This window comes from Vicugna pacos, chromosome 3 (genome assembly GCF_048564905.1).
Source record: "Vicugna pacos chromosome 3, VicPac4, whole genome shotgun sequence".
Classification (NCBI taxonomy): domain Eukaryota; kingdom Metazoa; phylum Chordata; class Mammalia; order Artiodactyla; family Camelidae; genus Vicugna; species Vicugna pacos.
The window spans coordinates 95,655,633-95,671,281 of record NC_132989.1 but is presented as its reverse complement, the minus strand read 5'-3'; the positions used below and the strand labels follow the sequence as shown (position 1 = coordinate 95,671,281).

General features: G+C 36.3%; 1 protein-coding gene across 5 annotated transcripts in view; it reads right to left on the bottom strand.

Annotated features, from left to right (window-relative positions):
- Positions 1-15,649, bottom strand: part of RANBP3L (RAN binding protein 3 like) — a 47,721-nt gene that overhangs the window by 7,421 nt on the left and 24,651 nt on the right. Inside the window, exons 2-12 of one of the 5 annotated variants that reach the window (XM_072958773.1) lie at positions 13,887-13,945; positions 12,990-13,029; positions 12,415-12,492; positions 11,515-11,589; positions 8,970-9,041; positions 8,486-8,620; positions 6,305-6,309; positions 5,684-5,787; positions 4,216-4,300; positions 1,469-1,571; positions 1,005-1,135 (exon numbers count right to left, since the gene is read on the bottom strand). In XM_072958773.1, coding sequence (XP_072814874.1) covers positions 1,005-1,135; positions 1,469-1,571; positions 4,216-4,300; positions 5,684-5,787; positions 6,305-6,309; positions 8,486-8,620; positions 8,970-9,041; positions 11,515-11,589; positions 12,415-12,492; positions 12,990-13,029; positions 13,887-13,945 — 887 coding nt within the window. The remainder of the gene's footprint in view (positions 1-1,004; positions 1,136-1,468; positions 1,572-4,215; positions 4,301-5,683; positions 5,788-6,304; positions 6,310-8,485; positions 8,621-8,969; positions 9,042-11,514; positions 11,590-12,414; positions 12,493-12,989; positions 13,030-13,886; positions 13,946-15,649) is intronic. The other 4 variants (XM_072958775.1, XM_072958774.1, XM_072958777.1 and 1 more) reach the window with 4 other exon arrangements.

Below are 15,649 nucleotides of genomic sequence, written 5' to 3'. Positions count from 1 at the left end.
CATGGAACTATTTGTATACTTTAAAAATTTCAACAAATACAGCATTAGAACTAGGATGTGATACCACAGAGTATTGTACTATAATTTAATGCTTACAAGTGGTTCTCAAATACTATTGGGTACAAGAATCACTTAGATGACTTGTTACAAATACAGCATGCCAGGGCCCCATCCTTAGTGATACTGCAGTGAATCTGGGATTAAACTGGTATGAGAGTTATGTTTGAGACACACTTGTACAGTAAATGTTATCAGCAGATCACGGGGGAAGAAAATAGGAATGAAGAGAGTTTGGAATAAAAGCGGATGGAAAAAGGCCTAAGGGAACTCTGTGCTTTGTTGAAAATGATTAGGTTGTGGTAATTACATTTCATATGCCTAGACTGACAGCTATACCGCTCAACACTCAAATCCTATGTGTGATATTACATTCTATATCCGTCAAAGTCTTGATTCATGTGAAATTCAAAACTTATTTCAAAGAACATTTAAAGGAAAATTTAAAAAATTTATCTTGAACCGAAATCAATTCATCTTATCTGCATTTTAAAACTTTTAGTGTAAATAGAATTTTAACTCACATGATAATAGCACTGATTTTAAAAGCTGACATGAAAAGTATAAAACATAGGCCTGAAGTTATTTTAAGACAGGGTTCTTGGCTGTCATCTCCCTAAGGGACTAATGTGAATGGTTGTGAACCCAGTAACCCATTTTCCCACAAATTACAAATTGTTATAAGAATACAACAAAATGTGATTTAATTTTTGGAAGCCTCTAACGTTTTTATTCAAACAACTCAGTCTTTACGAAAACTATACTTCTGCCTTCATTTTTTTTAATTGAACTATAGTCGATTTATAATGTTGTGTTAGTTTCTGGTGTACCACAAAGTGATTCAGTTATATGTATTCTGCTTTTATTTTTAAAGATGTCTCTGCTAAGGGTAACTTTACTCCAGGTATGTAAGTACTATCAGAAAGAGCAGTACACGATATACAGACCTTTAACACGTTGTGTTCTGCTTCCTCCCCTGTTACAACATCAATTTTCTCCAGCAAACATTTTGGTGATGGTTTAGAAGAGAAAGCAGCAGCTGATTCAATTAGGGTTATATTTTCATTAGCGTCTGTTCCTAAGAGAAAATGTGAAAGAACAAGTAAAAGGCCCCATTTTGTCTACTGTGAAAGTTCTTTCTTGCCTTGGTTAACGTACATCTCTCAGTAGCTTTTTAAAATCAAATTGCTTGAGTTTAGGCAAATCTCTTTAATGATTCCCTATATTGTTAAGTCAAAATATTTTAAAGCTTATACATCATGTAGCAATATTTATATGCTTTAATCTTCACCAAAACATTTTAAAACACTGGAATATTGTTTTTATGTTTTATGGATATTAAACAAATGACATGGTAAAACAGGAAATACGCTAGTTGAATCCAAGGTTTTACAAATGAAATAATTCTTACTTGAGTTTGGAGAGTTGATTGGAAATTTTAGAGTGAATTTGAATAGTTTTTCCTTGATGTATGAATCATTTTCAAGTTGAGGCTGGGTGAGTTTTTGAGAACCCTAGGTGGAAAAAAAAGATACATTACTTAATTTTATCCCATACATTTGCAGTAAACCAAGGGATACTTTTGTTCTGTCTCAACACGGCCAACAAACCCAACAGCTATATTTTTGTTTCGGGCTCCTGTTGTACAGTACAGGGAACTCCTCCCCATTCTTAGAAGACCTTGGTTCTGATCTCAGGAAACAGTCTATTTACCACCAGCCTACTTCAGGTGGGACCCAGTTCCAGGGACAATGGGAAAATTTTTAGAGACCCAAAAGGAGGTAGCAGCTGTTCCCTGCTATGACCAGACTAACCTGATGCCTAGAAGGAGGTGCAATTCTTGTCACCTTTTCAAGGTATTCCAGTATTCCCAACAATCCACTCTTTCTATCCATTTCATTTAAAAATTTAAAAGTTGTCCAGAGAACTCACTAGTTGTCTCAGAGATCATCTTTACAGAAAGAATCCTAACTTTTCTTCTAAGACAGTTTTTGCCAACAATCACTCTTAAGGCTGCATACCTGGGCTTTGCACATGTGTTGTAATCAAGGCCCACGTGAAAACAGATAAGTGATCGCCACGCCATTTATGAGGCCCCTGCAGAGCAGGGAGAATTGGGGATGATACTTCAGAACTGAGATTTATATCTTTTCCCATATGAATTCAAGATTCTTGCACATTACTTGGCATCCAGATAATCTGCTAACATTGGTAGAGATGGGTGTCATTTTCATTTTAAGAAAATAGAAACTAAAGCTTGGAAAGTTTAATGACTCACTCTAAAAGCACATGGTCAGCAAACAAATCAGGAGGGCATCCTGGCCCCCAGATCACAGGGCCACAGGATTACAGGGTTAACTAGAGGACAAACACAGGTGATCTTTACAGCTCCTGCTATCCTGGGGTGTTATCAGTTTAAAGACACGGGAAGCTCGGTTTCCTTTGTAAGTCAAACTTGAAGTGCCTATAGGAAATGCATGCAGGTACCTCACATCACAGCAAATCTGTAATCCCCACCGTAGTTCATTTGTGTGGGTAATTCTCTCTGTCCCCTTTCTAGACTATAAATACCTCTAGGGCTCAGGGTTAGATTTGCACAACCACTCACCCAGGTGGTTTTCAATCCTGGCTGTACGTTCAAATCACCTCACACCTGTCCTCACCGACAGAGATCCTGACCTGGTTGGTTTAGGGAGATCACCAGGCCTAAGAAGAGTTTTGAAGGCTTACCAGATGATTGTAATATGCTACCAAACTTGAGCCCAATGCCAGTGTTTTATCTATCACAAGCACACAAGACATGTTTGTTAAATTGAGTTTAATGTTAAAGTTGATCCTGTGAGGTTTGAAGAGTATTTTATTTGTGTCTGTGACATCTTAAGAAGCTGTGACAAATCTAGTGCGAAATGTAGGAATAAATGATATGGAAGGTTATTTATTCGTAAATAAATAATGTGCATAAATATAGTGCCTGGAACTTCACTCTGGAAGTTGGTCCATTCTGATCCAAATCCAAAAGTATAGGTCAACAGCTATACAGGATCGCTGGGGCTGCCCTGGTCCATTCTGATCCAAATCCAAAAGTATAGGTCAACAGCTATACAGGATCGCTGGGGCTGCCCTTCATCTTGGGAGTGACAGAAGGGTGCCGCTAAACTGAAAAGCTGTGAAACTTCTCTTGGAATTGGGATTAAGCCTGAGGCAGCTGTAGAGTAAGATGGATCTTAAAAGTGACTAATTTGTGAAAGCCCTTAAAATCTTGGAATAAACAGTCCTCATGAGTTGGTCCTTTTGTTATTCTGAGTCCTTGCACAGATTTTAAAACCTATACATCCTCCTTGCAATTAATTCTTCATGTAATTTATAGCCCTACGGCAAGATAGCTTCTTTGTCTTATCTCAGCCAAGATTCTGGTCTGGGTGAAAGTAGAAAGAGTATGAAGATGTGATGGAGCAGATAAAACCGTGGGTACACTTGCTCCACGGCTTCCACTTGGCTGTATAATTCCCCACTGCAGTCATGCTCTGTTTTAGAAACACTCTATGGAAGATGGAGCAGCAACTGTCTCTCGCCGGAGGATGCTCAGTGTTAAGTAAGGCTGATGGTAATATTAGGTCAGGGTTTCCACTTGGCAAATACATTCCCCTAGGCAAGTAAAATATTATCATTTTCCTCTTACAGCTAGCAAAAAAAAACTTATAATAATGCTTTTCAGTGTAAAAGTTTGAAGTGAAGGATTGTGGTTAATGAGAAAAATTTTGCAAATGATTTTAAATGCATCTTGTTATGAAAAATGCTATTGAAAAACTGTATTAAAATATCATGACCAGTTGGGTTTACCTAATTATTGCAGATAATCCTGGGATTTCCTTGGGTACCTTTGGTTTAATGCAAGTCAAAGAACTATTTAATATTTCTTATCTCTAATAATGTTATAATTACACAATTCCTTTCCTCTGTGAGTTCTTGTCTATTATTCTAACTAGAATTTGCTTCCCAGGAGAATCTTTCCAGTTTAAGATTAAAAAAAAAAATGTACCTTTGAACCCAGCAGTTTAAAAGTATGCTCCAATTTAACATTGTTCTAATTAATTTGCCTTGAGAAATTTGAAGTGACAGCTCCCTATATAGTAATAGAAACATGTGCCAAAATCTTACCAAAACTCTTTCTACCATGTTTTCTCCAAAAACGAAATCAGAACTGCAGCTTTTAAAAGAATACTTATCTTCATTTGGCTGAAATCTAAAGAAAAGAAATAAGCATTTGCTATTTTAAATATAGTAACAGTGTATAAAGCCATTTTAAACCTTAGCACACGAAATAATCAGATGATTTACTAGACATATGTAAAGCATAAAAGCATCTGCTAACTTTCGTTTATCTAAAGTTTTTTTAACATTTTTATTGATTTATAATCATTTTACAATGTTGTGTCAAATTCCAGTGTTCAGCACAATTTTTCAGTCATTCATGGACATATACACACTCATTGTCACATTTTTTTCTCTGTGATTTATCATAACATTTTGTGTATATTTCCCTGTGCTATACAGTGTAATCTTGTTTATCTATTCTACAATTTTGAAATCCCAGTCTATCCCTTCCCACCCTCTACCCCCCTGGTAACCACATTATCTAAAGTTAATGAGAATGAAGGCAAAACTGAGATAGGTACTTCCAGGGATGATATTCAAAATGTTTGGCAGCTGTTAACAGCACCGGCCAAACCCAGTCGAGACAGGCCCTATGCCCATCACTGTATTGACTGTGTGATCAACCGGGGGAGCTGCCCAACCCTTCCTTATCTTTTTGCTTTTCCAGCACTGACTCTCCAGCCTCCAGTCTCCACTTTCCTCCTCCCCAGCTGGCCAATGCTTTAGCGATCTATAGTCTCAGGGAAAAGCAAAGCCAGTCTATCTTGCCGGTCACTTGAGTGTGCAGTGGTTTCATTTGGTTTTTCCCTCCCAGAAACTTGTTTTTAAATGTTTAAAGTGTTTTGCATAATGGGAAACTCAAAGACATGCAGCCCTCTATTTGTCAGCAGATGTGCTCTGGGATCCCCATAGCATCCCCAGCGTGGACAGGAGGTAAGTGTTGAGGCACCTGCATGGGCGCTAATCGTGAGCCCAGCTATGTCCACAGCTAGTTGTAATCTTCTCTCAGACCAAACATGCCCTCATCACAGGAGATACTAGTAAATACTAACTTTCATTTTGCACATTTCTACTGCTTTCTTTGTTGTCTTTCCAACCTATGTTAATAAGTCATAATGCCAGAAATAATTAAAAAGAAGGGAAAGAAAGAACACCAGGGGAAGAGGGGGGACGGCTAATCTAGTAGACAGATAATTAATGCCTAACCATAGTGAAAATTTAGCTGTACCTGTTTGTAACATTCTTACCCAAGTCAATGAGACAATAGAGATGACCCAGTATCAATATAGTATTTAAATATTAGAAACATTCTGAAAAGCACTTAAAATGTGTATTCTTTATAAAATCTCCCTTCAGACAGAACTTGGCAGTTCATCTGTACAATGTCAGAAAATTATTTTCCATAAGAAGTTATGATGATAAAAGAAAGCAAGAATGAAAGAACATTTCTGTTTCCTCATCATTAACTTACCCCACTGATGTAGCACCTAAAACATTCTGGTTAGTAGATAGCTGGACTGAAATTCTGGCACTTGGTAAATTCTCACTTAGCAAATAAGAGTTTCCCTCAGAAATCTGAAAGAAAAAAAAAGTCCAACAAAAAGTTCATTTTAATTGCCTTACTATATATAGGAGCATCAGACAAGGAAACGATAGTTATAGTTAAATGTATTGAAATTTACTATGTTCAAGTACTGCCCTAAACATTGTATATCATCTCATATAATCCTTAAAACAATTCTACACACTTTGTATTTTTATTATGTACATTTTATAAGTGAGTGAACTGATCTATCAAGCTTAAATAACTGGGCCAGGCCTGGGCAACCAGGAAGGGGGCTGACATTCGAGCCTGGGTCTCCCTGACACCAGAGGCTGGGTTAATAGTCAGAAATTCCACCTCCTTTTGTTACCTTTACCTTTTTAGCCAAACAAAGTTAATTCTCATTTCTAGATTAGTAAATATATCTCTCAGGACTATTTAATCCCTGGAAACACCCTAAGAGTTTCACCATCATGGCCACCCAACATGGGAGAAAACTCCATCTCTTCCTCTGGAGATTTCCCACTGGTAACTTAATCAGTGAGTTACTCTGTCTGATGTGTATATGCATATGCACTTTACCTGCATTAATGTACAAATGAAGGAGCGAGCAATTTTAGAACTGGAAAGAACCCTATCAGTCATCTGATCTAGTGTCCTCAGTGTTTTGTGGACACATCTCTTCTTCCACCAGGGATTTTCAGAGGTGTTGCAGGGACTTCATACCTTTAAAGTCTGCTTCCATTTTAATTTTATATCAATCAATAAAAATAATTTTGAGTATTTTTCTCTTTATAGCAATTTGAGAGCTGAGAAATATGTGTCAAGGGAGCATGTGCCTTTGGTTAGCAAAGATCAGACTACTTGCTTATGGCTCAGTCACTTAAATGATTTATCTCTCAGCCAAAATGGTAGCTTTTTACTCTTATGTTGCCTAAAACAGTTTTTATTAGGCATATATAATTTAAGTTATACATGAGTAACCACTGACTAGTGACAGGATGGATGAAAATTGCTCTAATTTTGATGTACAAATTAATAAGGAAGATAAAAATATGGGCTCTGTAAAATTCACTTAGAGGTAATTTTCACTAGATCTATAGATTACATCATTTTGTCAAAATTCTGACATAGCATCTATGTCTTTAGATCTTCCAAAATCCTCGTTAACAGGGGAAATTCAATAATGGCATATCCAGTTAGGCTTTCCACTAATTAGGAATAAATTCTACTCATGCCCTTAATAAGTTATTCAAGCAAAAATGCTTGTAAACAGTAGCCTGAAAATTTTTCTTATGCTTTATTATTTAGGAAGAAAATATAAGCAATACTTTAATAAATTTTATTTTAAAAACAAACAATGCAAGATTTAAAAAACAATCATGCCAAAAAATAAATATTTATCAACTTTTGGTATCATAATGTGTAATAAAAATTCTAATTTATAATTTATAGAATATGCCATCCCAAAATCAAATAATAAAACATTTAGAAATTAATCAATACATCATACTTTTTCTTACATACTTTAGAATAAACAACATGCATCACTTCTTAAATAGGTAAATTATGTAATATGGTAATGATTATTAGATTATATTTAAATGAAAATGTTTAATAATATACCGGTTTGAAATTTAAAACATGTTTTACTGAAAAATCACATTAGATATCACACATAAATGATGAAATGACGTTTAAAATTCCTAATGGGTTTCGTGAAATCATGTCTTACAAAGAAAAAGATTTGGAAATATAAAAATAATTGGCAAACGCTAACCACGTTCAACTCCCTCACTTCACTGATGAAAAGGAGAAGGTTGGATGCTTTGTTTAAAATGCAAACACAGATAGTGGCAGAGGTATGATTAATACCAATTTGATTTTTTTCACTGACTTGATTAAGTGACTGTGTTTTTAACACTTCTGTGTGTCACTGTTCTCATGCTCAGTCTGGGAAAACAAAACAAAACTGGTTGATCAGCCCTCAGTAATTTAGCTGGAACAAATGATGGATGCAATAACTTGCAAATTCCAACCCTTTGATCTTGTGTTCCCTTCCTTTCAAGTGCCTGCTTCTGGAAGACACAGCTAGAACTGTAGCAACAGAACATCCCCAAGCCCATATCTGCATGGCCTGAGCAAAATGAGTATCTCCTTAGAAAGGCCCACCATGAGTGATTCATTTGGAAGAGTGAATTTGCCTCTGTCTCCAGAGGTTTCCCAAGCCCTCCCAGTTACACTGTGTAGGTGGTTCCTTGCTCCTGTTATCCATGAAGATGGATCTGGAGTGGACCCCTAATGTGACCTAAACTGGCAGAGCCACACCAGCATATCGACCAGTTGGGGATACAAAGAAATCTCTTTCTTTTTTTTGACTTCTGACTCCCAGCCCCTCCCACCTCAGTGCCCCCCTTTTTTTACAGGGGATCAGTGCACCAGAACAAGACCCAAGGGTCCCTCACTACACAGGACTCAGCTTCACAGCTTAGGAGAGACCACAAGACTTGTTCCCAGGAACAACCCTCCAGTTTAGGTGGACAAATTTAATAAGGTTACTGAGGGCTTTTCGCTATCTTGTCCAGCTGTCTCTCCAGCCTGGTGGCTGTTCCAACAACACGCCAAGACTCAGGCAGCCCCTGATTCTGGATGTGGGCGCCCACGGCAATGTACCAAAAGAAGGATGGGGAATTGATGTCAATCCTACCACGGGAGGTTTCCTTATCTTACTTTCATCTTTTCCTTTAGTATTGCAGGATTCCAACATATTGCGTCCAAATGATTTTCTTACTTTTAAACACCTTTGAGCTTGAGGTGGCTGTAAAATAGCAGGTCTTAGAATGTGTTCAGAATGTTTCACGGGACCTTAAAAGAACAGAATTAAAGGGTCAACATATCTTAGTGAAATACTTCTTCCTCTCTATTTCTTACTAGTTTAATGCTTATTTTCTAAAGTCATGATTAAATGAGGAGTTAATATTCGCTAATCAAAGTCATAATAGTCAGTGAGTTGCCTACTTACTTCCTGCCTAGCTTTTACCCAATAACTATTCGTTTTGACCATGGGACTTGACTCACCAAATATATTTCTTCATGTTTTGTCACTAAATCCTACCTCCATACCCCCAGTACACACACACAGACACACGCACAGTTAAGATACAGATGGTAAAACAAAATTTTAAGGTACTTGTAATGAAGAGAAGCTATATACCTTGTTCTGCACTGTTTGTATCAATATTCCTTTGCACAAAAGTTGATGTCATAAAAACATTATTTTTCTTCACTGTAAAAAGAAATTGAGAAAGTTTTAATTTTGTTTCAGTTTCTACAGTTTTAACAGTCCTGTAGTGAACTCACCAGTAGATGTCGCTGTTAGCACTAACAGTAGTGGGCAGTGCTCAGCCGAGTGCTGATTTGCTAAAAAAGTGTGATGACAAGATGAGTTTTGCTACACAGTCTGTTTACACTCAGAAAAATAAGTGAAAATTAGGTCGCTAATGGAATAGGCAGTCTTCTTTAGAATAATGAAATTGAGTACTGAGAGAAATTCTACAGATTATGAAATCTGAATTGGTAATGAACCATCTGTGTGCACATGTGTATATTTCTTATAGAGTGTTATAAAACTGTTAGCAAATGCTGCCCCTTTCCCACTCTTTAATGACGGGAGAAGAGAGAAGTAAAGATAGCCATTATGCTAGGCTCTTTTTCTATAAAGTGTATTGATGGGCTAAGACTGTGGTCTTGGCTGCAAGAATAGAATTGTAGGCATAAAACAGAGATATTGCCAGTTGGGTTCCAGACTACCACCATAAAGCACATATCACAATTAAGCAAGTTACATGAATTTCTTTTTGGTTTCCCAGTGCATATGAACTTGACGTTTATACCGTACTGTAGTCTATTAAGTGTGCAGCAGCACTGACGCCAAGTAACCATTTGGTGCAAGAGGCCTAGCTTTTGGCCTGTCTTGGCTTTAGACACACCTTCCTCACTAAGCTTAATGATTTCTAGTTTTTGCTTTAAAGTGGGAGACATTCAACTTTTCCTTTCCCTTGAACACTTAAATGCCATTGTAGGGTTATTAATTAGCCTTATTTCAGCATTGTTATGTCTCGGGGACTAGGGAGGCCTGAAAAGAGAAAGAAGGATGGGGGAATAGGCCAGTTGGTGGAGCAGCCAGAACATCCACATTTACTGATTAAATTAGCCATCTTATATGGGCATGGTTCGCAGCACCTCAAAGCAATTATGATAGTAACATCTAAGATCACAGATCACCATAACAAATATACTAATATAATAATGATGAAAAAGTCTGAAATATTGTGAGAACCACCACAATATGACACAGAGACATGAGGTGAGCAAATGCTGTTGTAAAAATGGCTCCCGTAGACTTGCTCAAGGCCTTGAAGGTTGCCACAAACCTTCAATTTGTAAAAAGAACACAGTATCTGTGAAGCTCAATAAAATAAGGTATGCCTGTACTAAACATCTCAAAGAATCATCTCTTGGTTGCAAACTGCAGAAACAGCAGCCTTTGAGCATTGGATTAATGGAGATGAGGAAAGAATGAGAAAAGAATAAGAATTGCTTCTTTGAAGTGTTGTATTATACATGTTGGGAATAGAATTACTTCTGTAATTCAAAGTTCAGTTACATGCTTTCTATGATTTTATTACTGAAAACTAACAATGAATGGACTATATAAAATTATACTATTTGTCTTTGTTCCAGTACAGCAACATTCTACACAACATAAAATGGGATGGTGCCTACTAACATCTATGTTCTTTTATTCATTCTTTTGTGTGTGTGTCTGATGTTTAGAAAATGAATTGAAGCAGTTATACAGAGAATTTAAAGCCATCTCTTTGCTTTTTGCACAAATACAATAAAACAAATCCTCCGGGTTTAGGACCCTTATTCCTCTTAACGTCTGTAACTTTTCAGTCAGATATGGATGGGGCTTAGCGAACTAGAACATATCTCTTCTGTATCTGAAAGGTATCTGACATATTATTGCTTAGTCATGCTTAGAATTGTTAAGATAAATTCATTAGTTTGAAAACTCTGTGGTTCCTAGGTAGAATCAGTTAAAAGGAAATGAATAGTTTGTATATTCTATTTCTTGTGGTAACTTGGAAAAGGCAAGTTGGTTGTTCAGTAGAAACAAAAACATACAAGAATACGAATCATAATTTTAATGTAGAGAATGTTCCAATCATTTCAAATATTTTATTATGATAAAATAGTTTTACTTAGCAAAGCATTACAAACTTTAAATAAAAAGAAACAATGTTTTAATTAGTGAAAATTCGAAATGAATCATATTCTAAACTTTAGAATATAAATTTAAAGCATAAACTTTAGAATAAAAATCTAAAACATAGTTGTATATTTTGAGTACTACATATAGTGTAAACTGTATAGAGGAACAATAATAAGGGAAATAAAGCAAGTTACTTTATAGGGCTGCCTTATATAAAATGGTGCTATGATAAATATGAAATCTTAAAAACAAAATCATCAAGTTTCTACCAAAAATATACTACCAAAGATATACTGTCTGGACTCACAGGGCTGGAATTCACAAGGTATTCTTCCATGCATAGTTTGCTAAGGCCCCTATTTTATTTGCCACTAAAATGTCAGCATTTTATAGTAGCTGAAAAAGAAAGCTTATCATTAATGAGAATGGAGTTTGAAAAGTCAGAATGTCAGGCTTGAGGTTCTAGGAAGTTCTTTATTACCTGGCCCAGAAGGCGGGAAGGTCGGGAGGTCCGTGAAGGATGATGATCTTAGTCGTTTCTGGGACAAGGCTGACACTAAAAGCAGATTGCAAACTGAAGTCAGTGAGAAAAACGGGTTTTGACTTTCTTTTGATTAGGAAATTTTTGCTGTTTTGGAAATTTTTCTCTATCACTAGTTTAGAAAAATCTTTGGTTTTTTACTGATAAAAAAGTGTGCCTCTAAGTGAGGATTATAAATTAATTTCCATTCAATTCAGTACATATTTGAGTGCTCAGCATGTGTGAGACACTATCAGGCATGAAGATGACCTCAGGGAACCCTCCGTGGAGGAGACAGTCATACACATGAATAGCTATATGACAGGGCAGAGGGCAATGTGCTCTAGCACAAAGGAGTCACCAGAGTGCTCTGAGTGTGGACGAGAAGCAAACTAAGTTACGGATTTATTCAAAACATGTGATAAAGTTCTTAGAATAAAATATCTTTTTAAAAGGCAGACATCTGTTTATTTAAGTAGATATTACTTCGGAGGAAGTAACCATTTCCCCTAACTGTAAAGCTAATACATGCTAAAGGCAGAAACTTTGGAAACACAGCAAAATACGAAGGTAGGAGGAGGGCAGGGCACCAACTCACTTGTAATCCAATTATCTGAGATAACCATTGCCAACATCATGGCTTATGTCCTGTCAGCCTTTTTTCCAGTGTTGATACATTGGATTTTTAAATAATAACTCACCATACAGTCCGTTATAGACTGCTGTTTTCATATAGCAATATATTATAAACACTGTCCAATGGGTAGCTTTTTAAACATTACCTGATGCAAAAGCTTCTTAGTAGCAGCACACTCAGAGTAAACGTAACAAGGAACATGCAGCAGTCACGGCTATACCTACCTCCTCGGGTCTGAGAATCTGCAGTATGCAAAGTAAAAGATGAAGACCGGATGCGCTTTCTTGAAAACCCATTACATTCTGTAAGAAATTCAATGTGAGGGGTAAAACTGATTGTGATAACAAAATAGCTTCAATCCATGAGATGGGAGGAGAAATAGAATTTCCTTTTGTCTAGATACATCTTCATCTGACAACATGTTAATACCTGAAGCACAACTTTAACTATTGGGGTTAATAACTGGGTGACTATAAACTGATAGGCGTATCATCCTACTCCGAAACAGTTAGAAACTAGTGGCTTTGGCAAGAAATGCATACAAATTCTGAGATTACACAGAGAATATTTTTGGAAGGTTGAGGGACAGGCAATGGAGAATCATGGGATTTTAGCGTTGCTAACATCAGTGTTCTCAGGGACTTGCATGTCCTCTTTCAAGACAAAAGCCAGTCTACGTGCATGCTTGAAAGCAAGAAAAGCCATTAAGTTTTACATAGTCTGCCACATGCAAAATGCTTGTGTCTGCTTATTTCTTGGTGTAAAGATTGCTTTTGAAATACCGGATGTAAATCATTACCAGGCTCTGCTGCTTCATACAGGGTGTCTTCTGCAGGTCTCTGGAAGGAAACAAAGCTGCCAATGAGAGCTGAGTGTCTGCTGTTTTCCCATCATATTTCCACCCTGTCACTTTATAGGAGAATTCTCAGAAGCCAGAGCTGTTCAACTAGGCTAGGAAAAGCTACTCACCTTTACTTACTAGGCGTGTATTCAAGAAAAAGCAAAGCCTAGTAGAGTGGTTTTATAGTTCAGCAAGTGCAGAATCCCTTGTGGGAGCTTGTTGAAAATGAAGATTTTAAAGCACTAACTCCCAGGATTCTGAAGTGGCTGGACTGAGTGGGGCCTAGGAATCTACTTTTTCAACATAAACTTGGGGGTTGAGTTTTTCCTTAGTCAATTTTATGTGTAATAAGGTAAATTACCTTCATAAGCAAGAATGAATAACAAGAAAATACTAATTAAGCTAAAGTTAAAAAGACAAATTATCATTTGTCTTTCAAAGCAAGTGATTTAGTACAATGCTGGAAAAGCAGAGAGGGTCTTCAAAATCCCTTTTGAATCATAAAAGGCAGTTTAGAACTTATTTTATATCCAGTTTCAACCTGGGCCAGTGGTAGGGACCCATGGTGAGTGTTAGCACTCCTAAACTCTTTCAGTTCCTCCCCTTTCCAAGTCGCTCTAAAAAACCAGATAATTCTAGAAAAATGGCACGTTATCCATAGATTTAAGACAAAGCTTCTGGCTTCCCACTTCACCAAATTGCCCTACTATGTAAATATTGTGGAGGTGCTACTCTGCTAAGTGAAGAACAAGAAGATGAATTCATACAGCAGCGATATCATTTGGGATAGCTAGCTTCTCAAAATACGATTTTCTTTGTCAAAGTAAAAATCAAAGAAAAGTAGCTCAATCTTACCTTAAAAGTTTGTTCTCTCTTTTCAAAAACAAATATTGGTTGCGCAATGACAGATTTTTCTGTGAAAGAAAAGGAACATGCAAGAATTCTAACACTACTCTGACATTTCTAACACCAACTAAAAATATCTGAAGGTTTTTTTGGTTTTGTATTTTTCCCTGCCTTTGAGTAAAATCCAAACTGTTTTACATGAATGCTATAAATCACAAATTTACACATGATTATAACAGTTAGTTACAGAAATAAATACTTGGGGAAGTGATAGTATTATGTTTCCATAAACAGAGAGATCATCCTATTAAAAGAACATGATTTTAGTGTTTAAGGAAAACAAAATACAATTACCTGCATTTAGAAACTCATCATGACATAGTCATTAACATCCTTACTTTTAGAATGAAAAATTTCAAAGGATGAAAAAATCTCATCTGAGAATAGTACTTCTATTGGAAGTTGGACCTCAAAATATAAAAGATATAGATGTACTGCATTCTATCCTTAAAATGATCCAGTAATAATTCGTATTTCCTTGACAAGAGTAGTCATATACTAAGTCATATTTTCAATATTTAGACTAAGATTTAATCTTAAACAGGGTTGTAAAGTAGACAGTTCATCTTCAGCCCTGCCAACCTTATTAATCGTCTGTATTTTTCTATCTTAGGTAATAGAGGAATAGAAACTCATTCACTCTAGGGTATAAGTGAGTGGTAACAGCTTTAAATATCAGCACTCCAGAATTCTTAGGGACCATGTTATGGTTGTTAAGAGTTTGGGCTCTGGAGTTAGGGAGACGTATTTTTTTAAACTTTTTTTTTATTGAAGTATAGTCAGTTTATAATGTGTCAATTTCTGGTGTACAGTATAATGCTTCAGTCATACATAAACATACATATACTCATTTTCATATTTCTTTTTCACCGTAAGTTACTACAAGATATTAAATATAGTTTCTTGTGCTATACAATATGAACTTATTATCTATCTATTTTATTTATTATTTAATATATATTAGTTAGTATCTGCAAATCTCGAACTCCCAATTTATCCCTTCCCATCCCCTTCCCCCATGAGTAACCATAAGTTTGTTTTTTATGTCTTTGAGTTGGTTTCTGTTTTGTAACTAAGTTCGTTTGTCTTTTTCTTTTTTAGATTCCACATGTAAGTGATGTCATATGGTATTTTTCTTTCTCTTTCTGGCTTACTTAACTTAGAATGACATTCTCCAGGGCTATCCGTGTTGTTGCAAATGGCATTATTTTATTATTTTTTATGGCTGAGTAGTATTCCATTGTATAAATATACCAAAACTTCTTTATCCAGTCATCTGTTGATGGACATTTAGGTTGCTTCCATGTCTTGGCTATTGTAAATAGAGCTGCTATTAACATTGGGGTGCATGTATCTTTTTGAATTAAGGTTCCTGCTGGATATATGCCCAGGAGTAGGATTGCTGGATCATATGGTAAGTCTATTTTTAGTCTTTTGAGGAATCCTCATACTGTTTTCCATAATGGCTGCACCAAACTATATTCCCACCAATGGTATAGGAGGGTTCTCTTTTCTCCACAGCCTCTCCAGCATTTATTGTTTGAGGACTTTTGAATGATGGCCATTCTGACTGGTGTGAGGTGGTACCTCACTGTAGTTTTGATTTGCATTTCTCTGATAATTAGAGCTAGTGAGCATTTTTTCATGAGCCTATTAGCCATTTGTATGTCTTCATTGGAGAATTGCTTGTTTAGGTCTTCTGCCCATTTTAG